The sequence below is a fragment of the Cheilinus undulatus genome, linkage group 24 (assembly GCF_018320785.1).
Source record: "Cheilinus undulatus linkage group 24, ASM1832078v1, whole genome shotgun sequence".
Lineage (NCBI taxonomy): Eukaryota > Metazoa > Chordata > Actinopteri > Labriformes > Labridae > Cheilinus > Cheilinus undulatus.
Window position 1 is genome coordinate 9088249 of NC_054888.1, and position 25143 is coordinate 9113391.

The window sequence follows — 25143 nt, forward strand, 5'->3', positions numbered from 1 at the left end:
AGAGCAGGGAGGACTTTTCAAAGTAAAAGTCTAATTGAAATTTATCTGAAGTGATTCAAAATGGATAATGTAGAATAACGGCCCTCTTCCCACTGGTTTCATATGGGTCTTTAAGAATCTGTGAATTCTGTTGGATGTTATTCCCTCCCAGGGTTGGTTATGTGTCCCTGAGGCTAAACACAACAGCTGGGTGATGAACAGAGTACGACTTGATGAGCTGTCCTGTGAAAGCATTGGGCTGAATCACCGCCCAACATCAGCTGAGCAGATAAAAGACATAAGGACACCATGGAGCTGTAATATGTTAGGGATTCTTTTATTAGGACTGTCATTCAGCTCATAAATTCAGAATCTCTGCAGTTTAATCAGGATGTAACAGCTCCCTGAAGAGAAATAAATATTCTGTTTAATGGATTTTGTCATCTGAGGATTTTAACATAAAACAAGTATTAATTAGAAATAAACGATCAAGGATAAAATGTCTAATAAGCTTAGAGTCTTTCATTTCCCCGGTCGCGTTTGAGTCACCTCCCTACAAAAAAACTCAAAATAACTTCTAGTCATTTTAACTAGAAGTACATGTATACGCTGTTACAGCTCTTTTTGTTTATTATTTACTTGTGTAATGTTTTCCAACTTTAAAGAAATGAAAGAAAGGACATAAAATATGTGAAGATGACTGATATAAAATATTGAATTAATGAAATGTTAAATTTTAATTTTCACTTTATCTCAGTTTTTACAGAAATAAAATGTGATCAAACCTTATTTTTTTAAATCAGCAGTTAGAGACAGAATTCTTACAAGAAACCTGGAATTTTGATGTTAAAATAACTTAGATCTCACAATTCTGGCTTTAAATTTGGAATTCAGATATTTTTTCTAAATAAAAATGGTGTCCCAGAAATGTATTCTGAAAAATTCTGACTTTTTTTTCTTAAAATTCGGAATTTAATCTCAATATTTATTTATTTTTTTCCTCACAATAAATTAAAATTTAGAATTCTGACATTTTGACAGGATTTTGAATTAAAATAAGAACCTTTTTTTCCATGAATAATAATAAAAAAGTTTTCAAAAATAATTATTTTAAGTTAAAATTTACTTAATTTGAATTCTGGAATTATTTTGAATTATGAAGTTTGTCAGAATCCATACCTTCCAAGAATTAAAAAAACACTGTCTCAAGCAAAAGTCTGAATTCTGACTTTATTTAAATGTAAAATTCTGCCTTTTTTCTTCTTATTAATATATTCTTAAATATATCAATCTATTCTTAAAATTCTGAATGTAATCTAAGAATTCGAAAATTGGTTTCTCAGAATTCTAGGATAAAACTTTTAGTTCTAACTTTCAGGACTTTGACTGTTAAGTTACAATTCTTGTTTTTTCCAAAGAATTTGTCAAAAAGATCGTTTTATTTAGGATTTTTAGAATTTTGACTTTCTTTCCTTCATAATTCTGGAATTATTTTAATTCTGACTTTATGTCAAAATCGTGACTCTTACAGGAATTCTGGGATTAAATTTAGATTTCTGATCTTTTTTTTGAAGAGGAAGAATTAAAAAAAACATTGTTACAATTTGATTTTTTTTCCCTGTCAGTAATCTCTTTTGTTTCTTCATAATTTGAGGAGAAAATGCATAACTGACTGATTTTTGTGTGAATTTTAATATCAAAGTTTCAATTCTTGCTTTTTTAATGACAATTTGGAAAAAAAAACATGGTTCAAAAAATCTTTTAAGTTGGAATTCAGACTTTTTTTCAGAATTTACACTTTTAAATTTAGAATTCTTACTTTTTTTTTTTTTTTTTACCAAGAATTTGAAAAAACAAAGTCTCAAAAATCTTTTCTATCAAAATTCTGTCTTTAATCTCAGAAGTCAGGGATAAAAGAAGACTTTATTTCTAACATTTTGCCAAAATTCTGACCCTCATCTCAGAATTCTGATGTTTCAGTTTCACAAAACATTTTGTTATTAGCAGTTTTTTCTTCTGTGCTTTTTTCAAGAGTTTTCACACTTTTTTTTACATTATTTGCCAGTATTATCATTTTTTTGTGGCTTCACTTTTTAATTGTGAGAGCTGAAAGCTAAACTGGCCTTGGAACAGAAACTAATGGGACCAAAGTTTGAATAAGTTCATCAAAAACATCTTTTTTTTAATGTGACCACATTCTGTGGTGTGGTGTGTGAAAACGATGCTAAAAAGAGCTGCTGCTTTGAAATAAACAAAAAAAACCTAAATGATTAACTGTGTGGAGAAATAAACATATGTATAAAGCTCAAACCCATCAACAAGGAATACATACCACAGGTGTGCTGTCATAACAAAGTTCTTGGCAATTAAAAAGGCAGCTATGACACAGAGAGAGCAAAGCCTATCCAGTTTCGGTTCTGCAATTTCAACATCACCAAAAAATACACAACTGGTTTCTATTGACAGACTCTCTGCAGACTTGCTGATTCTGATGACACTGCACTGCCAAGATTAGGTTATTGGATGAAAGGATTAAATGAAATGGAACAACAGGGAATCATTGGCTCAAGTTTATACCAAGAAAACAATAGCTCAGAGTATTTTCCCTCCTCTGAAGGAGTATGAAACACAGCAGTACGGTGCTGGGAGAGAGTTTGCTAGAAGACTGGGGAAATAACAAAACACATTACTCATAAATGGGCCTGACAGGCTTGGTTGCTTTAGTCCCTGCACACAATAAAAGAGCAGAACAGCAACAATAATGACACGCTTTGGTGGGAGTGATATGCAAACAAATCTGGCATGTTGAGCCCATCATCCTGAAATATAAGTTGTGTAAGTTACATTGTGTAAATATGAGCTATTTACAGCCACAGCCTGCTTACTGTCATCATAGAGTGAAGATGAGCTAGACACACCTGCAGCAGGTAGACCAGTGGATGTGCAAAGCTCTTTTACACCGGGCTCAGGTGACACAGAGTCGAGTTATTTATTAACAGCCTCTCACTGTAAACACAGATACTCTGATGAGGCTCTCTGGTCAACCAGGTCCGCCTGCCTCTGCGCTCAAAGAAAATTTTTAATAATGTTTTCTGTCATAAATCCCCTGATCAGTTGCTACGGTGGCTGGAAGGTTGAGAAAATTCACTATGCAGAAACACACGGTATACACGGAGGTGGGGTGAGGGCTGCTGGGGAAAAAAAACTTAAAGTGCAATTCATTTTTATCAGATTTGGTATGTCAGAATTCTGAGATCAAAGTCAGAAATCTAAGATCAAAGTGGGACTCCTGGAATTAAAGTCGGAAATCTGGAATTAAGAAAGCCAGAATTCTTTGATCAAAGTCAGAATTTTGAAATTAAAGTCAGAATTCTGGGATTAAAGTCTGGATACTGAGATTAAAGTTCCACTTCTGAGATGAAAGTGTGGATTCTGAAATTCTGAATTCTGAATTAAAGTCCAAAGAGTCCAAAAAGTCTGGATTCTGAGATTAAAGTCAGAATATGAGGATTAAAGTTTTAAACTTTAGATTTAAGTCAGAATTCTGAGATCAAAGTCCCAAATCTGAGATTAAAGCATGGATTCTGAAATTAAAGATAGAAGTCTAAGATTAAAGTTGGACTTCTGAGATTTAAGATGTAATTCTGAAGAAAAGAGCCAGAACTGTGAGATTAAAGTCTAGATTCTGTCATTTAAATCCAAATTCTAAGATTAAAGTCTGGACTCTGAGATCAAAGTCAGACTTCTGGGATTAAAATAAGAATTCTGGGATTAAACTCAGAATTCTGAAATTCAAGTCAGAATTGTGAAATTAAAGACAGAATTCTAAGATTAAAGTCAGACCGCTGAGATTAGAGTCAGAATTCTGAAGAAAAAAAGTCAGAACTCTGAGATTAAAGTTGGAAATCTGGGATTTAAATAATCCAAATTCTGAGTTTAAAGTCAGAGTTCTATGATTTAGGTCCAAATTCAGATATTAAAGTCTGGAGTCAGAGATCAGAGCCTGTCACTGTGTAGTTCCTAGAGTCAGAATTCTGAGATTAAAGTCAGTTTTCTGAGATGAATGTCAAGATTCTGAGATTAAGGTCAAAATTCTGAGATTACAGTCAGAATTCTGAGGATAAAAGTCAGAAGTTTTCTTCAGTTTGTTTCTGGTCAAAAGTCTGAATTTAATATCAGAATTCTGACTGTTTTCTCCTCATAATTCTGAGATTAAAATCTTAGATCATTTCTGCAGTTTTCCAACACTGACATGCATACAGAAGTTGCAGCCACAAACACGAGAAACAGAGAAATGCTGAAACGGACTCATAGCACAGTCAGGATCCACAAAGCTCCTAGTCCTCTGACATAGGCTTAGTGTTGTTACATAGAAGAAATCATAAGCATCTGGACCTCAGACTTAGCTTTGAGGCTGACTCAGTTTCCTCTGGGAACAAAGGGAGCGGATGCAGTATAAGGTGTTACGTCGCACACAGACAAAACCTGGTGACAAGCAGGAGAAACCAGCGGGGCCATTAGTGCCCCCAGACTTATTGTTCCGTCTCTTTTCCTGTCAGTCGCCGTGGCGATGAGAGCTTTTATTCAAAACAAACCGGGACGGTCTCATCTACAGTCCTCAGCGGAGCAATCAAAGACAGAAAAGACTTGGCAGTTGAAAATATCGCAAACAACGGACATTGCTGCGGCCTTCTGGGAGTTCGTGGTAATGTACGAGCAGAAAATAGACTTGTTGTCACACCAAACGCCAGACGAACCTCGACTCAAAACCAGTTTCACACGAGAGAGGAGCTGTTAAACTACAGCTGGCAGAGGCAGGGCAAGGTTAGAGAACGGTACAAATTACTGGACAAGCTGAAGAAACTGAGGGAGTATAATTCAGTTAATCCTGTCACAGTGTTATTATATAGTCACAACTGATTAAAGGACATTCACATTTACAGAGAGGGGTAACAGGTTTGCTTTGTTAGGCCACCTTGTTCATCATTAAGTCATTATAGTCTGATTATAACTGTTTTTAAAGTTGGCTGGAAATATATGACATGGTGTTTCTATGACTGAGCCACTTCAACCTGTGCAAACACACACCACATACGTTTTAGTGTACTTACTGGTAGTGGACCCAGGCAGGACCCAGAGTCTTCTTAAACTGAGTGAGGCCTACGATGTCGATATAGATGAGCTCCACTATTTTGTCACCCTGGGTTGGGCAGCTGGACTTGTTCCCCATGACCTTGCGCATGATCCTGGAGGAATAGAACAACAAATCTCATTTGCATCTTAGCACAAAAAGTAAGGAAATCTGTGCTTGGTGGATTATTTCTTCATTGTAATAATGCTTCTTTGCAATAAATCTTATACTGTTGGAAAGCCTGTTTATTTCTCTTTTAAATGGGGCCACATTTGTAGGATGCACGCTCCTCCTCGTCATGCCTGGTCCCACTCTGTTGTGGAAGGCATCCCACTCTTCAACCAGCATTTGTTGTATGTCAACCAATGTGGTTGTGTTGGTCGCCCTAGCACCATCTGCATGCCCAGGCTGATCCCACAAGTGTTCAGTGGGGTTGAGGTCAGGACATTCCCCAGTCTCCAAGAACTGTTTTCAGTTTGGTTTCTTGTAAATTTTTTACTTTACAATGCTGTAAATTTATGATTTTAAAACCTTTTTTTATTTTTGAGGGTTTTTTCAAAATGTATGACTTTTTAAACTCTGAAATTCTGAGTTTGTTTTTTGGTAAACGTGGACTTTATAATCAGAGAGATTCCATTTTCCCTGCAAAAAAGTTGACACTTATTTTGTCCAAAAATGAACGGATCCATTTCATTTTTTAAATCCTTCTGACAACATTAGAGCAGACAGGGTCCCAAGTCTCACCTGAAATTGTTGGCACCACCCAGGGGGGTTCCAGGACCCCATGTTGGGAACAGGGATGGAAAATAACAAATTATATTTACCCAAATTACTGTAGTTGAGTAGTTTTTTGTGCACTTGTACTTATTTGAGTACATGTTAAGTAAATTTTAACCAAAGTAACGGTACTTTTACTGGAGTTCTATACTCCAGTACTATTTTTTTCCTCTGTTAACTATACTGTAATTTCAAATCTAGGGGGAACATGTGGGCGGGGTTTCCCATCATGCCCTTGGGCAGGGTGTTTAGATGGGTTTTAAGTGTGTTTAGTTGTGTTTAGATGTTTCATGGTATACACTGATCCCTTCTGGGGTTCATGTTTCAAGTAGATTGCTGTTATTTTTGATGTGAGACACATTTGCACCATGAGTGAAGTTATCCACAGAGTTAGAATTACCACTTATGACTTTAGGTACTCCTGAAGGACACAACACATATTCTTTTCTCACCTCTCACTGGGAACCACTGTTTTAGAAAACAAGTTAACCCATAAATTAAGAAAAGGTGGGAAAATCCAGACTTTCAAATATTCAAATATAGATGTAGAGCTGATAATTTCAAGCAAAACTTTTACTTCAAATAAGAGATTCTTGATCTAATAATTTAATCTAATTTTGTATTTGAAAAACAGATTTTTAAAGAAATTTAAACTGACATTGCCAGTTTATATACCAGACTGTTTGCCTTCACTGATAAAAAGAAACTATGTGCAGCTACAAAGAAAATAGGGCATGCATTGGATTAATTGTGAGTCAAGATGCACAGCAATTCCTCGGCCTTCCTCAGTGCATACTTTATCTGTCTGCTCTATTTTTGTCATCCCTTTTATGTTAAAATATCACTAATCTGCAGAAATGGCCTCAACCTGTTCCTGCTTTGTTAGTAAGAGGCTAACGCCACCCTGTAAAGCGATATTTACTACAGTATGCAGCTTGTTTTCTTAATACCTAAGCTAAGGATAAGCACTGAAACCTAATCCAGGTGTTGGTATCATACATCCCTAACATGTGAGCTGATTTGGTTACCCTTAGTCAAATATCCTTCCACTGTGGGTTTGTTGGTTTACCCATATGAAAAAAAGTACTTAACAAATGTGCTTTGACTTCAGGTTTTGTTGCATTTGCATTCAGAGCAAACGCAGAAAAGATGACATAACAGCTCTTTGGAATCGAGCAGATCCCCCACCAGTGCATTTTCAATAGACATCTGCTGTACAGAAGCACATCTGGATACACAACAAACATTTCAACTCTGGCCCAGGCTGCGCTTGGCCTTGAGGTGTACTGAGCATTGCACAATAACACTGTAGACAGTATAAAACAGTTTACTAAAAGCCAGTCTTTCTCTGATTAAACGCCTCAGTATTTCTTCTGAACCTTGAGATTTGGGTGGAGGATTTCCAGTAGCAGTAAACATGGCATTAAGCTGCTAGCCTCAACAGTGATTCTTTCCTGTGGAAAATGTCAACAAAGTCTGACACCTATCCTGCGGCGGTGTTTACAGGCATCAGAAAGTGACTACAATCCTGTCCCTGGTAGTCTTGTCGTCTTTTGCAGGCCACATAGAGGCAACAATATTATTCATACCCTCTTAAAACTTGAATTGTAGTGATACTGAAACTGACTCTTTAAGCTCAGCCAGGGAAGCTGAGATGCGAACATCATGGCCCAGCAGGTACAGCGTGGTTATGAGATCACTCCATTGGACCAGCTCTCCCAGTGGACCGCCACTGAAGGCGTTTTCAGCGATTTTGAAGCCCGACTCCTTGGTTAGCAGGCCCAGATGCACCAGGACCTGATGAAAGGGGGGAAAGATACAAAAAAAAAGAAATGTCAGTCTTTGTTCTTTTAAGCCAAGGTTACAGTCAGCCTTTCTATATACAACTTTGTTTCCTAAAAAGTTGGGATGTGGCGTAAAATGCTAATAAAAACAGAATGGCAACTTGAAAGACTGCAAGCATTGTCACCGACTGTGGCTGCTAACCCAAGTTTATTCAGTCTAGAACATAAAATTACATATCAGATGTTAAAACTGAGACATTTTGCCATTTCATGAAAAATATTGGCTCATTTTGGGAGAGGAATGTTGTCCCATTCTTGTCTGATGAAGGATTCTACCATCAGAGATGCAGGCTTTTGAACTGTGCCCTGACAACAAGCTGGTTGTTCTCTCTCCTTTCGACTTTAAAGGACACAGCGTCCATGGTTACCAAAAATAATTTGCAATTTTGATTCATCTGACCACAGAACAGTTTTCCATTTTGCCTCAGTCTATTTCAAATGAGCTTTGGCCCAGAGAAGATAGCCAACAATGGCTGTGTTGACAATGACTTCTGGATTCTGCAGTGATATCAGGTCCAGAATCATGCTTATTTTTAAGAGAGACGTAAAGGTATTGTAAATTTTGCCGTATTGTGTTGACAGAAGCAACTGAATATTGTCGTGGACGTGACGGTTTCAAACAATAAGTCTTCAGGGCAAAAAGTTTTTTGTTTTTTTTTTGCTTTTCTAGACTGTGATCACATATAGCTTCCTCTTTGTATGGTAGAAGTTTTAACTAGTATCTGTGGATGGTAGGGCAACTGTGTTGAAAGACAATGATTTCTGGAGCCCATGCAGTGTTTTCAATTGCAGAATCATGCCTGTTTTTAATGCAGAGCCACATGAGGCCCAAAGATCATGAGCATCATATCCTGACCTTTGGTCTCATCGAGGTCAAATTCAAAACAAAATGGTTAAACGTCTCACTTTCATACTCTGATACATTGAGTGTGTTCTATTGTGTCCCAACATTTTTGGAAGTGGGGTTGTATGATTCCTAGGATTATGTTCTTAGCATTTTTCCTCGTTTTCATGTTCAAAAAGGACAAATATCAAGAAAAATGTTGTTCAAATTAATCAAAAACACCTTGTATGTTCTCTTTTGATCTAGATGTGTGTCAGAAATAAAATCAACTTCTTTAAAAAAAACAACAAAATGCACTTAGACACACAAAAAACAGAGGATTCTGAGCAGCTGAGGGGAACACTGAGCTCTGCAGCAAGTGTAGGAAGTAATAGGCAGCTTTTGTTTGAAGTGACCGACACATTTTTCATTGTTGACAGCCAGCCCAGCCCGAAAGCACACTGGTGAAGGATTAATATGTGCGGATTAATATCCAAAAGGGATTAGCGGCTGAAATAAAAACCTGGCTTTGAATGTTTCTGGACTTAGGATGGAAAAAAAGAACTCTTTGTTTAATTATAGGCTGAATAGATTAAACAGAGAAACAGGAGAGTGAGGAAGGATAGGTCGGACACCGATGATAGATAAACAGATGGCTAAATGTGGGTTCTGGTTTCTTGCATCCTCTGCGTTGCTACAGGGGATGCTGCTTAGCATCAGCACCAAGGTATCATGGGAATGTGATGTGAATTATTCACAAGGCCGGTAGAAAGTGTGGAGTGCATTATTCAGTGCTGGGAGCTGCTGCCAGCTTGGGACACAATTGAATATCCATGTCAGTCCTTTCCCACCACCGTCTCTCCCTGGAGCAAAAGCGGGCAGCTCTACAAGTGTGAATAAATGTGGGTTTGAGAGTCTGGGAGTGTACCTTGGGCATGAAATCTTGCAGGCTACGGGGAGGTGTTTTGAGAAAGTTCTTGACAGGGTTACTTCCTCTCACTTGGGGAAGATAAGCATTAAAATTCAAGCTCTATTTATATTCAGGTGTGATATTTCTAAAGGAGAAAGGAGTGGAATTTTGCAAAGAACGAATTAAGCCCCATAAATCGGCTTTTTCTGGGGCTGAGAGTGAGTCTTCACCAGCTTAAGTAATGATACAGGACCATTTCAATTATTATTCTGTCACTGACTCATTCACAACAGCAGCATGAAATGCTACTAAAGTTTTCATGTCCTAGTTTTGTGTGTAGAACAGACACGTTTCTGAAAAAGCTGGGACACTAGGAAAAATGTAAATAAAACAGAATGGGATGTATGGGAAAGCACTAAAACCCTGCCCATATTATGATAAAAAAGCATAAAGAAAACATATAGAATCTAAAAACTGAGACATTTTAGTATTTCAGAAATCTTTAGGCACATTTGATATTTTGTCAAGTCACCTTTCAAAAATGTGTGACAGTGGCAACAAAAACCTGAGAGGCATCTGATCTCTTTGGTGGGGCAACCTCGACCATGGGGTGGGAAGTGTTGTTCTAACCCTTGTTGGGTTTTTCCTTTGTTTGTGGTGTGTTATTCTTAATTTTATCTCCCTAACTCTAACCTTTATGGTTCGGGTACTTAACCCTAACCCCCAGGGTTTGGGTGCCTAACCCTAACCTTTAGAGTCCAGGTTATAACCAGTTACAACTGTTGTTCAGGGCTTCCTGGGGGAGTTGTTGATGCGTTCTTGGGAGATATTTTGGTAGGCTGGCTACTCCTGGGAAGGCTCACCACTGTTCCAAGTTTTCTCCATTTGTGGATAATGGCTCTCACCATGGTTCACTGAAGTCCCATAGCCTTATATGTGGCCCTTCTCAGACTGTTTCTCATCTGTTCTTAGATTGCAGCATTATGTGTTGCTTTTTGACTGGTTTTAAAACTTTTCAGGTGATTAGTCCTGTTTTTTTCCTTTCAGATATCAAACTACTGTTTTTATAGATAATTGGCAGTTATGCATCTGCCACTATGTTGTAGCTTTGTTATAATGTGCTAAAATGCTGATTTGTTAACATGAGATTGCTATTATCTCTAATTTGTATTAAGCCGTGGATTTAGCCTCCTGAGCTTTTGTTTCCTATTTTTAGTTTCTCCTGCTTATTTGAGGTAAGAATGGTCTGATAAGTTAAAACATCAGCCTCGTCATTGAACATAGAAATTTCCTTTCCACAAACCACACAAATTCTCCCAATTTTTCAAGAACTTACCCAACATTTCAGAGAAAAATTGTAAACATATTCTCAACGTAGCTTATAAAATGTACCCCAAAATTTATTTAAATAGTCTGCAAATCTTTTAGGTAAACTTTAACATAAAACCACAACATTTCAATAAAAAAACTACCCCTAAAATTCAATACAAATACTTTAAATTTTCAAGTAAATTTGCCCAAAAAATTCAAATTAAATTCTAAACAAAAAATACAAACATTCTCCAAAACTCCAAAACTAGAAGTTTCAAAGGACAACCCCTAAATTTCCAATCTCATGACCAAAAATTCTACGAATCAATTTCCCAAATTTCAATAAAATTTCCCTGAATCTTCCAATGAAACTTTTCAACACATGCAAACATACCCCCCTAATTTCCATTAAAATACTTAATAATTTTCAAAGTCCCCAAAATATCCAAACAGCAAATTATCCCAACATTTCAAGCAAATTACTTAAACTTCAACAGACATTCTTGATATCTCAAAATTTCCAGCCGCAGAAATTATTACTATGTTATCGGGAAACAAAAATGTAATGTTGTCATATGTAATAACCTCAGGCAGGGTCTTAGGAGGTTAATTATTAATCAAATGATAGGATAAAATGCGAATTTCTCTATAAAGAGGGATGGAGATGTAGATATGAGGGCATCTCATCTGTTATGGGCAGAAAATTCTGTTAGTTCTCCACCAGTATGTCGACAGAGTAGCATCGACATGCAACTCATACATCAGACTGTACTTTTGCCTTTTCTTCATCTTTACTGGTGTCCCGCAGGTTAATCTCACCTTCTTCCTCCGTCGCCTGCCTAGGTTCTGCTTGGCAGCCAGCGAGCGGATGGCGCTGACCCACGGCTCAGCCATGCGTTTGATCCGTAGCATCATCCAGCGGAACTCCTCGCGCTGTGACATCACGCGGTAAAGCTCGTCGAAGCTGGTCCGGATCTCCGCCTGCATACACGGGGACGAAAGACAGCATTAACAGTTAGAACCTATCACCAGCAAATGCAAACAGTTACAGTATATCCTAACACTTTGAAACACTTTGAGAAATCATTCTCATGTGAGCATCTTTAGGTGGGTTGGATTTAATAGGAGGACATCAGCATCTATTTCAGTTTGCTTAATAACAAATTAAAAGTCCTAACAGAATCTTTAAATAACTTTATAATGAATGTAACCTGTTCCTCTACCACCATGATGCACTCCCTCAGGGACCTTTCAAAATTAATCTCATCATATCTAAACCCTCAATATTGACAACTGCTATTCCCAAACGGCTTAAGGTTCTATTCCTGGAGAAGGACCCTTCCAGAGGCGCTGCAGAGATAAAACTAATTGCCCCCTGGCTTAAGTCAGTCATTGCCTGCTCAAGGATAAAGGATTTATCCAAAATGCCTGAATCTTATATTTTACCACCTAAGATCAGCAGAAAGATTAAATAAATGAAGAGAAAAATGGAAGAGTTAAAGATAATACATGGATGACTGGACCTTTTCCGGACTTGCATGAGGACCGTCTTTTCCTGAAAGATTTAAATAAGGATTTTATTGAAATGATAACCACAATAAAACTATTTAGATGAATTTTGGACTGGTATTGTGTTTGACATCTCACCTATGAGAAAGTTCAAAAGGGATATGTTATATTCTGATTGTTTCACAGCAGTTACACTGTAAATAACTTTAAACAACACATCTAAAACTCAACATGAAGATGCAGGATGTTTGTATTAAAGTAATGCTGCTGTGTGTTTCTGCTCTGCCCTCGGTCAAAGCATCAAATCCCATGGCTTGTTTAACTTAACGGTTAGCTGATACAAGTATTAAGTCCCTTTATCATCTCATTAAAATGTACAGATCAGCGTTATGGTCTGTTACAAACAGACAGAGCAGATGAGAGAAAAGCCTAAGTCCTATGGTTATTAGGTCCCGACCAGCTGCCTTCCACTGTGTTGCCTTGCACTCCCACCTGCACTCTGAAAGTTCAGCACAGTCAGCCACCAGCCGGTCAAGTACAAAGTTTTTCTTCCTTCCTTCAACACCATCCACACAGGAGTGCTGCAGAAAGCCCACCGGTATCCCAAGGAAAAACAACTCTTCTCCAGCCTCAGGACGATGACATGAGACCTGCTCTCACCCTAAAGCTGAATCATGATGCCACATGACTTTTAACTTGCTGGAACCAGGGAAGGAAAACTGATAGACTGACTGCTGTTCACTCCTGGATCTAGTTTGACACCAGAATCTAATCACACACTGTTACCACAATTAAAAGGCTTTGTTTGGGCAGAACGAGCTGTAGGAAGCATTTCACGTACATTTGTTAGCTTACGGTCTCCGCTTACATGTTGTTGACTGACCTTGTTCATTCTCACACCTTTTATTTATTTAAATGCCAATATCTTTTAAATAACTGTAATAGTATTAATAATTAAATCTTTATTCTAAGAATGATTTTTGGTTGATGTTCCCTGTCTTCAGGGTGGCGCCCCTTTAATTATTGATCTTGATTAATATTTCTATTAATTTATAATGAAAACATTTTGATAATAACCAAAATCTAGCATTAGAACTGCAACAAACTAACAAAGTAAATGACTGAAGGCAGGATGCTGATTTTCTTAGAGTTGGCAGTTATTTTAATACAGCACAATGAGGATGAAAATAATTAACAATGCCTCATAAAGCTTGTCATTTCCATTTTTAAGATCATTTAGACTACCAGAAGGTTAAATTGGGGAAACTGTTAGGCAATTTCAGCTGACCAAGTTTTTCCTTGGTTGACTACAGGCCTAGAAAAATTAAAACTTTGCAGGTTAACTTATGGCTCGCAATTCTGTCACTTACTGTATATAACTAACCGCTTTTTAATGACTTTTCAAGTTTAATTTTCATTATCAGTCCTGTGGCAGTAACTTTGATGATCTCTGCGAACATATAGCTTTAGAAAATAAAAAAATCTAGATTTCCTTGCAAACCTCCTCCTCTTCTACCCGCAGGCTTTGCCAAGTTTAGTACAAGACAGACTGGTTGATGATGCCACATCAGAGTAAGCCTTTTTTAAATTGTCTGCACAACAGCTTGTTATTTCTCCCTCTTCTCTACACATGTGAAACATATCTGCAAACCATTTGAGCTGTTTTATTTTTTTTCCACATATGATTGCCTTCTGCTACACTGGAAAATGCCTGTTTCTCGTTGTACTATTCACATTTTGCAGTAACATCTGACACGTGCTCTTCAACCTTAGTTAAAATTAACATTTAACAAGGTCACAGATTACACTTTATCTCCAAAAAGGAGCTTGCTTTTCTTATATGTTTTTGATAAAATAAAGCAAAACTTGTTTCGAGAGCTATACCTTTTATAAGTACATTTTTTAAGATGGAATGAAAATCGATTGGAACCGGAATTTTGTTTGTAGGCCATATCGCCCCACCCTGCCTCAAAGTAAACAAAAGCTCATAGTCTCATGTTGCCTGTGACTCACAAAGACTTACTAAGCTGCTGTATAGCCTCTAAAAGGACACGTTGAGGCATAACTGTCTGAGTAGCAGACAAATGTGTGGCCATAGCATTAACCAGCGCCATGTCGATTTACGGCTGATACGAGACATACACCCTTTGAGCGAGGGTTACTGTTTTAATACTACAGCAATACAGTAGATGTCACTGAAATGGTTTCCTTGCGTTGTGAGCAAAGTCCTGCACTCTATCGAAATGCACAAATTCATGCGCAACATTTCAGAACCAAAAGTGAAAAACAGAGATTGAAACATTTCAAGTCATGTGGTGTCAGGAAGTATTAAACAGGTGGTAAAGATGGTCATCTATCCCTGCTCTCTCTCTGTGTTTAAGCATTAGGGTTAGGGGTAGTGTTAGGATGTTTTGACAACATTTATCAACAATATGTTGTATAAAGACAGTAAACATCACTTTAAAAAATTTCACTTGATATAAGACGCTGCAGGAAATGATGGATTATGATGCTTATATTTTACCATGAGACCTCAGTCAGTGTATTTACAGGAAGGATATACAACCCCAATTCCAAAAAAAAGTTGGTACGCTGTGTAAAATGTGAATAAAAACAGAATTCAATGATCTGTAAATCTCATAAATCCATCAGATGTTGAAACTGGCTCATTTTGAATATGATGACAGCAACACATCTCAAAAAAGTAGGGACAGGACCATGTTTACTATCGTGTAGCATCTCCACTTGGATAGTCCGTCCTCTATAGTTTGGGTCCCCAGTATCCAAAAAGAATGTCGAATTTTGATTCATGTGACCACAGTTTTCCATGTTTTCTCAGTCCATTTAAACCCTCAGGCCCTCCGTTAAAAAAGATATCACACTCTCCCTCTTAAAGCCCCTTTAGGACATTGGATATATTTAAAAGTATTAAAAATGAATGAAAAATTTTTGGTCCACAACCCCAGTCCTCATCATGTATAGCAGATGTGAATTATTTTTCATAATTTTAACTCTATAAATGCCAGTTTATTTACACAATGCCAAATTTTCTGACACAAAACAATGAATTATTTTCTATTTAAAAAATGCAAAGCAGATTTTTTTTTTCAGGGATTATCAGTCTTGGATATGTCAATGATGAGCAGCAACACTGATTTTGACATACTTTTAAGTTTTGTGTAATAACAACAAAAAAAATCAAACTCCCTCTTAAAGCCCTTTTAGGACATTGGATGCATTTCGAAATATTAAACATGAAAGTTTTTTTTTTTTTTTTGGTCCTTAACTCCAGTCCTCATCATGAATAGCAAATGTGAATTCATTTTCATAATCTTAATTTTTCACCAGACTCTGACATCCATAGAAAACACCCAAAGTAGTTCTAGTTAAAATAATTAATTCCACTGGCCTACAGTCACTGATATATCCGTATATATATCAGCTCAAACAAGGCCATTATCTCCCACAATGCCTCTCTGCAAACGTTGAAAAATGGCAAAATTTGGCAGCATTTTTGTGTGCAAATATTTTTACCTCTGAATGACTGAATTAAAGAGGAATTAACAGGATTTCTTATTTCTGTATTGCAGTGGCAGTAGAATAAAAATAAGTGGTTTTGATGATAGTCAATGAGGCCTAAAAGGGCATTAGGAGGGGGAGTGTGAGTTTTTTGTCTACACAGTGGAAAATTCTGTCAACACAATGTGGATAATGAAATTTAAAAAGTTCATTAAAAATGAACATCTTGTCAAATATCCTCTTAGCATGATTACTGCCAAAGTAAGGGAAAAAATACAATCAAAAGCCCTAAAAGGGCTCTAAGAGGGGCTGTGGGGTTAAACTGGCTTTGCTCAGAGAAGACTGCAGAATTTCTGGACTGTCTTCACATATGCCTTCTTCTTTGCATGATACAGCTTTAATTGTGTATTTGTGGATGGCACGGTGAACTGTGCTGACAGATGTTGATTTCTGGAAGATTTCCTCAGCCCATGCAGTGATTTTCAGTACAGAGTTATGGCTGTTTTTAATAGGGGTCGGAATTCAGCCAATTTCTCATATCGCCATTTTATTCCACCAATCACCAGCCAAAATCAATCAATTCAAAGGTGTGCCACTTAAGCGTCACAGCCAGGTGCACCTTCCCCTCTACTTTCATTTTCACTCTCTACAGTCCTACCTAATGTCCTACCCACAACACAATCTGACTGGCATGATGTCACACAGCTATCAACCAATCAACACTGAGGCATGGGTGGCACTAACACAAGAGATCACTTCCTTCTTCCTGCTGCTAAAGTGTTACTCTGTGCTGTTTCTCATGTTAACAGAGCCGTATTTTCCTTAATCTTTTAACATGTAGTTTTACTTTGCCACATTAAGTACATTTTATTTGTCATTAAAAATGCATAACAGTTGCAAATATCGATTATTGGTCATATTCACTACAGATAATCAGTATTGATTAAGAATAAAATAAAACATAGGTTGACCCTGAGTTTTTTGCAGTGCTACCTGAGGGTCTGAAACCATTGCATTCTATTTTTGTTTACATTTTACATAGCGCCTCAATGTTTTTGGAACTGGGGACATAACACACAGCAGTGAAGAGAACGCCCATTTCTGATGTGCAACAAAAAAGGCAGTAGTACTAGTTCAAGCTGTACGGCTGACTGACATTGGTACAGCTCTACTGCATTTCCTGCAAAGGTCATGTGACGCATCTCTAGGCCCTGCTCCGGCTGTATAGTGAATACATCTGAGACACTCATCCAAGCTGTCTTACATGAAGAGATTATCAGGGACAGAAGAACGAAGGGGAGGAAAAATGAAGCAGAAGAGCAGCAGGGAGTGACGGCACATATTCTCTTTTTAGAGTTCGTATAAATAATGTAAGATTCTTTTATAGGTAGCAGCAGGATTTAGAGTTTTCATACGTATTAGTTGAAAATTTAATGGAGAAAAAATATCTCTTTAATGTCTTATGAAGTATCTGACCTTTCATGTTATAACAGAATATGTTGACTCATGCTATAGTAACTAATATTTCTACTCATTTTTCATATATTGAATTTAAAGGACTTGTGAAAACTGTAGACAAATAGAAAAGGGAGTCAGTGAATTGGCCAGAGCCTGCTACATTTAGACAAAGTGAACAAAGGGGAAACCGCTGTGCCATTACCAGCTGCTAAGGTGGCTGAAACAAGGCTGTTTCAGGGCATTAGCATCCTTCATCACGACAGGAAATCACTCCTGCGGACTGAACCTATTAAAATCTGGGCCTGAATTAAAATCTCCAAAGCCTGTCAAATGGCATCTCCCCACCACAGCGGGCTCAGCGCTGTTGATGCATCCAGAGAGGGGATGAAGAGTGCTTAATATTGATTCACCCGCAGCAGTGGGAAGGGGGTGTGTGTGTTTTTTTTGACGTGCGCTGATACTGTGGACTGTGCAGAAGCCTGTCTGCCCGCAGAAGCGCTCTAAGTGGGATTTGAGTGAGCTGCCGCATTGGCAGGGATAGAAGATCATTATTCCAGATTTGTCCCAAGGTCCCGTCACTCTGGCTTTGGTCTATGAGAACTGCTTGACTCTTTTCTGCCGTCGAGGCATGTCGACAGAGTGGAAACGCTGCAGCCTGACTGTGAGGGCAGAAACCTTTCACACTTTACTGCATTTAATCAAAACAACAATTAAATTGTACTAATAAGTGTTTCTTAAGAGTAAATATCAAAATGAGTGGCATTAAATGTTATTTACTTCTAAATTGGCTCCACGTGAAGAGTGTTTCAAACATTACATGAGTTCATGCAGTTTTGAGTTGTCACACACACATGCACGCCTCCTCCAGAATAAAACATGTAAGCTAATTAGATGACAGCTTCGACACTTATCTGACACCCAAAATACCAGCCGCTGCTGTGCTTCTAGTTGGCAGCGACAGAAGTCTCACAATTTAAAAACAAATAGGACATTTCTTGAAGATAAAGTGACTAAAAGTGCCATTAAAAACTGGCAACACAGGCTGCTTTCAAAAAGCAGTGAAGTCGAGTAATGAGACCATTAGTTGTAAATCATTTTAAAATATAATTGAAGAAAAATCAAAAATAAAACATGTCAAATAAAATAAAATAAACAAAATTAACAACAAAAATAATAACATTGTAAAAATATATTTTAAAAATTATTTGAATAATTAATGATTTAATTTCAATAAAAAAATAAACAGAATTCACACTTTAAATGAAAAGAGAATTTCAATAAATTAAAAAACTAATAAAAAAATTGAAATTGGGGAAAACAAATATAAAACTTAAATCAATAAATAAAACATTAAGAATAATAATTACAATAATACCATACCTTTTTAAAATTAAATAAATAAAAATTATAACTAGTAAAAAAAAAGGAAAAACAAATTAAAAGAAAACAACATGGATATGAAAAATTTAAAACAACTTTCAAAAACTAGTTAAGAAAGTAACATTAAAATAAAAATAGGATATTAAACCTACAATGTATGAGTAAAACATTTATTAAAATAATAATAATAATCAAAACCATATTGTAAATTTAAAAAATATGTAAAAAACAAAAGATTTCATTTAGATTAAAATAATAAACGTCAAATTAAAAGAATTTAACACTGAAAAAAAACCCAAAACTGAAATCAATCTAAGAATAATTAGAAAATAAAATAATAAGAATAATAAAATATTGAAGTTAATACATTAAAAAACAAAAACATCAAAAATATAATAATTATTATACTGTATGTTTTATTTTTTCAAATAATGAAAAAAAATCAATTAATTTTTTAAAAAGTTAAAATTAATTCAAAATTAAAATACATAATTGAAATGAAAATCAGAATTAAAATAAATAAATAAATAATACAGAACACTAAATCTTAATTATATCTAGAAAATACATACATTAAATTAAAAGTCACAATTTGGTTATTTTGGCTACAATATAAAAGTGAGGGCTCAAGTGTGCGCTATCAACATTTAATCCTTAGGATCATAACACTGTCAGAGTTTTCTGTAAATTCCACACAGTGACAAATTAAAATAATGCACATTACTATTCTCAGAGTGATAATCTTGTATTAACTAGTCTACATTAGCTTTGGCTGGATGTGTTTGCAACATATTTCTTGTAAATCTAAAACAAATCTAATGAGATATTTCTTAACCACAAATTTACTGTCAGCTACCCACAGATTATTTTCTGCAATGTAGAGATTCATCTAAGTGCATTAGAATGATGTGTAAGCATGTAAAACAGGAGTCATACTGCAGTAATACAAGGTTCAGCTTTTTTTTGAGGAAGTTGGATTTTCAGACTCTCAAACAATATTAATATTTTGGTCTATTGTACATACTATGGTTTAAGTATTTTCAGTTCTTCCAAAATGAGTGTAATTCAGAGCCTTAAACAGTAACATCAGCCCATTTCACCAATACTATAGTTCGCCACAAGGGGGCGATTAAGATATTTGGTCACATACTGGCCCTGTATTTGACGCTTATTTACTTTGTCTTGATTGAGGGATAAACATGCAGAACACTGATCTTTAATTTTGATTCTCAAGCAGGAGAACCTAAACTCAAACAGTTGTTTGTATTCATCGTGCTAGCTTACAGAGATGCTGTACTTGTGTGACTCCAGTTTGATACGTTTGTTAGGTCGGAGTTTGCTATTTAGACTAAGAGAAAAATCAGTTGTATGCATGTATCTGATATCTACCAGTTTGTTTTCATTCTTAGATGTAGACTGGATAAGGCAAAAACAGCATTTCCTTCACAAAAGAGGAGGACTTGTTTCACCTCCGCTGATCCTCATACAATAGGCCCGCGATCCAACGCACAACCAGCATGGCAGGCGAAGCCTTCTGAGGGCAACAGCTTGTACTCCTGGTGTAAATTCACTGATAGTGGCTGACAGGAAGGTTTTGCATTTCATGGGTAGATAACACATGCTGCTATAGCTAGGCGCTTGGATGTCTGCACTTAATTGAGAACCAAAGCCTCGTTGTGAGTTTACTACTAGTGTTGTGTTTTTCTCACCTGTCCTCTCCGGTCCGTTTCTTGGGTCATAGTTTTTGTCCTCCAGGGCAGACGAGGACACCAGTTCTCCACCTATCAGATAAGAAAAGCAGATTTTCAGGAGGTGTGCATTTAGGAACACAGACTGAAACAACCAAACAAAAATAATATTCACATCAGTCCGCTAATGCAGGATTAATTAAGAGCTCCACCACTGGAGTTGAAATGAAACATTAACAATGTTAGCTTCAAGTTCTTCCTTCAGCTTGCAATCATTTTAAAGTTGTTTGTAGTTTATGTGATTTGCATAAATTGCAATTAAATTTGTTTGGATTCTTGGCTGTTTGACATGTATATTTTGTATGTTTGGAGAGCGATAAAGGTCGGTTATTTTCAGCTGCTGAACTCGAAATATGGGTCAAAGACATTTTCAACTGAGTGGATTCATTCTGTGGAGAAGGGGATTGATGTTTGTCGACTGCTGTGCAGAACAGAGAGCTATTGGAAACTCATTTCTGAGTTGTTTGATATGCCGCTGTTGCTCCAGCATTTTTTTGGTGTAATTTTGAGTCTTATCACTTATCATGAAAACACATCCAGAAAATAACCACAAGTTGCACTGCAGTGGCGTCTCCCTGCATTTGAATGAGTGAGCTGTCCTGAGAGGTGAACAACGCTCTACTCTTAACATTTCTTTTGGTGCTCTTCTACTTTGACATTCATGTAAATAACATCAGGAAGATTTAATCGTGATTAATCGTATTCCAGTATTTGCATTGAGAGCTGTTTTTGTTTAGCATCTTTCTAAGAGTAAATGACTTTGGTACAGACCTGCTTTCATAGGGTGAAGATTTTAACACGAACTTGGCCACAGAAAAAGGAGCTTGTTATGGACTGAAAGTAAATAAAGGAACACTGAAAAGGTAAATGTTTGATAACACAAGGTTCAGATGAGGTTTGACTTGTCCTCTGAGCCGTCTGTGAGATTTTTAACGTGAAAAGAGACACTAATGTGCAGTGGTGGACTTGTTTCACATCACCGTGTCTGCAGGAAGAAGCTGTAGTGGCCACATCAAAGATGAATGAATGGAACAGTAAAGCATATGATTAATCGCAATAAACAACAAGCTGAGCTAATGGAATTAATTGCAATTAACAATTGCATTAATTGACATTAATTTTGACAGCCTTAATTTATACATTTAAGTGAATAAAGTAGTGCAGTATTAGCCCTTTGTTTACCTCTTTTATCCTCCTAAAACAAATTCTACACTGTTGAATAAAAAAAAATGAATCCATGAATGACAAAGCAAAAACGGCAAAAAGTGGATGAAATGGGTTTTAAGTGGGGTAAAAGTGGTGGAAATGGGTTAACAGTGGCTAAACAAAGAGTTACAAGTTGCAGAAACATTGTGAAAAAGGTTAACATTAGTAGAAATGGGTTAAAAGTTACAAAAAGTCATAAAAATGGGCTAGAAGTGGAAAAAATGGCTAAGTAGGACAAAAAAATGCATTGTATTAGTAAAAAGTAGTGAAAATGGGCTAGAAAGTGGCAGCAAAAATGAAATGGTTAGAAAGTGACTTACAGTTGTTAAAATGGGAAAATGAAGTGGCAAAATTGATTGAAAGCTGCAATAAAAATGGGCTAAGAGTGGACAAAAAATGTCTAAATGGGTTAAAAAAGCGACATAATATTGACAAGAAATTGGCCAGTAGTGGCAATAAAAGTGGGCAAAATGAGTAGCAAAATTGATTAAAAGTGGCAGAAGCGGCAAAAATGGCTTAAGAGTGCCAATAAACAGTGACTATAAGGGTCAAAAGTGCCATCAAAGGGGCAAAAAGTGGTGAAAATGGGCAAGTAGTGGCAAGAAAAAAAAGCTGTATAAAAAGTGGACAAAAAAGATGGCTAAATGGGTTAAAAGTAGCATTATATTTAAAAAAAAGTGGTATTAGGCTGGTAGTGGCATGCAGTGGTGGAAATGTGTTATAAATGCATTAAAGTGACAGAAAGTGGGGTAAATGGGGAAAAGTGGCAATAAAACTGGCAAAAATGGGCTAGTGGCGGTACAGAAAAGTGGCGAAAATGGGCTCTTAGTATTAAAAAAAGGGGCAAAAATGGGCTAGCAGTGGTACAATAGTGGCCAAAATGGGTTAAAAGTAAAATAAAGTGACAAAATGAGTTAAAAATGGCAAAAAGTGGAAAAAACATCTTGAAAATGGGTTAAAATTGGTAAAATGGGTGGAAAATTGGTGAAAAGATGTTAAAAAGTGGCATGATCAAACAATTTCAACATCGAGTTTGGTTTTGAGATCAAACCTCTCATTCGAGTCATGAGCTGAAAAAGTTTTCGAGCTCTTGGGCCATATTTTTATCAAAAAAGAAAATAGTCTCCACATCAGCCCTAGCTCCCACAATCAGTGCATGGACTGATATACATGGACATCAGTCAAATATGAAACTGGCATAGCTGACTGACAGGTGCACTGTAGGTGTTACCCAGGGGGATAATGCCTGCCCCAGCTCCAACTTTTTGTCTGTGGCTAGATTGACTGAAACTTGCTGTGAGATAGCATATCCAACATGCTGGAGAACACTGGTTCTCTTTCCCATGGTTATATATGTTTATTAAATTCCCTCCACTTCCTCAACCTCCTTTCGTCCTCTTCTATCGAGCGTGATTAGCGTTTTAACCACAGAGCAGCTTCAGGAGAAGTGCATTGTGTGTTTTGCCTATCTCAGCAACAAGAAACAAACTGTAGGGTGTGTTTTTTTGCTCCTTCTCAAACCACAGCACACACAAATCATGCAAGCTTAGCCCTGACCTTCTAGAGTTGACATTCATCATGATATGCTGCCCTCTGAGGTTCGCCCCTGTTGCAAGGTTAATGTGTTGGCCGACAAGTATGAATTATACATGGTAAGGAGTGTGTTTGGCTGTCTTGTTTGTGTGTGCTGCAAAGACAAGTTACAATGGACGGAGAGGCTGATCGCAGCTGTTTCCAGATGGGAATACATGCTTACTGCCATGGCAACCTTGGCAGCGCATGACCAGGGAAGGGGGCTGTTGAATCGTTGATGTTAAAAGCAAATGTGTTTGTGTTTGTGGGCCTGTTTCAGAAGAACTTGATGTTCTCGAACAGAGAGAGGAAATAGAATACCGGTTCTGTCCTTCTAATGGACCTGCTGATGTCCATCTCACTTCTATTTCTATACAGATCAGGCTGGACTTTCTCTGCTCTATATTAGAGATGCTTTCAGCTGGTATACAATATTCATAACAGGCAGCTGTGTCAGACGTGAAGCCAAAATAGCCATTATAGTGTATGAAGATATATTACACTGGTGAGCCAAGACTTTTGGTACAACTCTTCCCCTAACCAAAAAGCCCATGTATTTTACTGATAAACTTCATAGTTAAAGATGCTTATGGTACGTTCAATGACTGTTTCATTTCAGCATGTTCATGGTTAGCCGCCTAACAGTTACATATGAATATCAAACTAGCTAGCGCAAGATTTATGAGTCAGTTTAGCTACTTATTTGTCTTTATTTTTATAAACACAGGCCTGAAATCTCAGTCAAATGCTCTTTGAAAAGTGTAATGAAGCCTCCAGCCACTGGTAGCCACTGCAGTTAGCAGGTGCTGCCTCCTGCAAGAGCTTTGAACCTCTCCATGAAATGTTTACATGAGATGCTAGGGGGTTAGCATCTTTGAAAGGCATTTTATAAGTATTTTGAACAAGAAAATAGAAAAAAAAGTTGCATGTAAGCTGTCAGGTTTAGGATTAGGGAAGGGTAGGTTTAGGGTCGCTAGGCTAGCAGCTAACTTTGGCCACACTCTACTCTGCATACCAACTTCACTTCATATAGCTACTCACTGACATAATTGACCTTGTGGAAAAATGTGACTTTTTTCTGAGCATTTCCCTAGATTAGCCATTTAAAACAAAATTTAAATGCAAATTTAGGTGAATAGGAAAATAGACGCCAGGAACATCACTAAGTTCGTTACTTCTTTTGAGCAATTTTCTCCCCCTTCCTTCCTCTACTCTGCCAATCTAGCTGGGAACACTGTAGGGCCCAACTTCTCAACAGAGCCACCAATCACGAGACTACATTCATTCTTTATTTGCATCAAATATCTAAATAAAATAACATTTCCTATAGAAAAAAACACTTTGATATAAATCAGCATGATAATAAGCAAGGCTAAATGTGAAAGCTGTGTGGGGCCCATCCAAACTGGGGGATCAAAATCATGGTCCATTGTAATGGTGAGCTGTGATAACCGTATGTTATTTTTAACCTGAATAATAGCTACTCTTGTTGCAAAAATGGGTTAAAGGTGGCAAAACTGGTTAAAGTTGTAAAAAGAAGAAGCAAAAGGGAGCAAAAAATGGGCAAAAATCAGCATAAATGGGTGCAAAGCAGCAAAAAAAAAAGGGCTACAAGTGGAAGAAAATTGGCAAAAAGTAACAAAAAAGTGGCAAATCAGTGCAAAGAGCAGTACAATGGGTTAAGGTTGGCACAGAAAAGCAACAAATACTGGCAAAAAGCAGCAAAAAATGGGTTTAAAGTGGCAAAAATGGGTGGAAAAAGCAAAAATAGGTTAAAAGTGGTAAAAAAAAAAGTGACAAACATGCAAAACGCAGTAAAAATGGATTAAAAGTAGCAAAAAAAGGGGAAACATAAGTAAAAAGCAGCAAACATGGGTTAACTGTGGGGAAAAATGCGGGGAAAGTAGTGGAAAAGCAGCAAAAATGGGCAAAAAGAAAAAAGTAATAAAAAATGTTGTTTTGAGGGTAATGGGCAA

At 36.9% G+C, this 25143-nt stretch overlaps 1 protein-coding gene across 3 annotated transcripts in view; it reads right to left on the reverse strand.

Moving 5' to 3' along the window:
• mgat5 (alpha-1,6-mannosylglycoprotein 6-beta-N-acetylglucosaminyltransferase) overlaps positions 1–25143 on the reverse strand; it is a 149987-nt gene that overhangs the window by 55155 nt on the left and 69689 nt on the right. For all 3 annotated transcript variants that reach the window (XM_041782096.1, XM_041782097.1, XM_041782098.1), the window contains 4 exons: positions 20351–20422; positions 11595–11756; positions 7515–7684; positions 5091–5225 (listed from right to left, as the gene is read on the reverse strand). In XM_041782096.1, coding sequence (XP_041638030.1) covers positions 5091–5225; positions 7515–7684; positions 11595–11756; positions 20351–20422 — 539 coding nt within the window. The remainder of the gene's footprint in view (positions 1–5090; positions 5226–7514; positions 7685–11594; positions 11757–20350; positions 20423–25143) is intronic.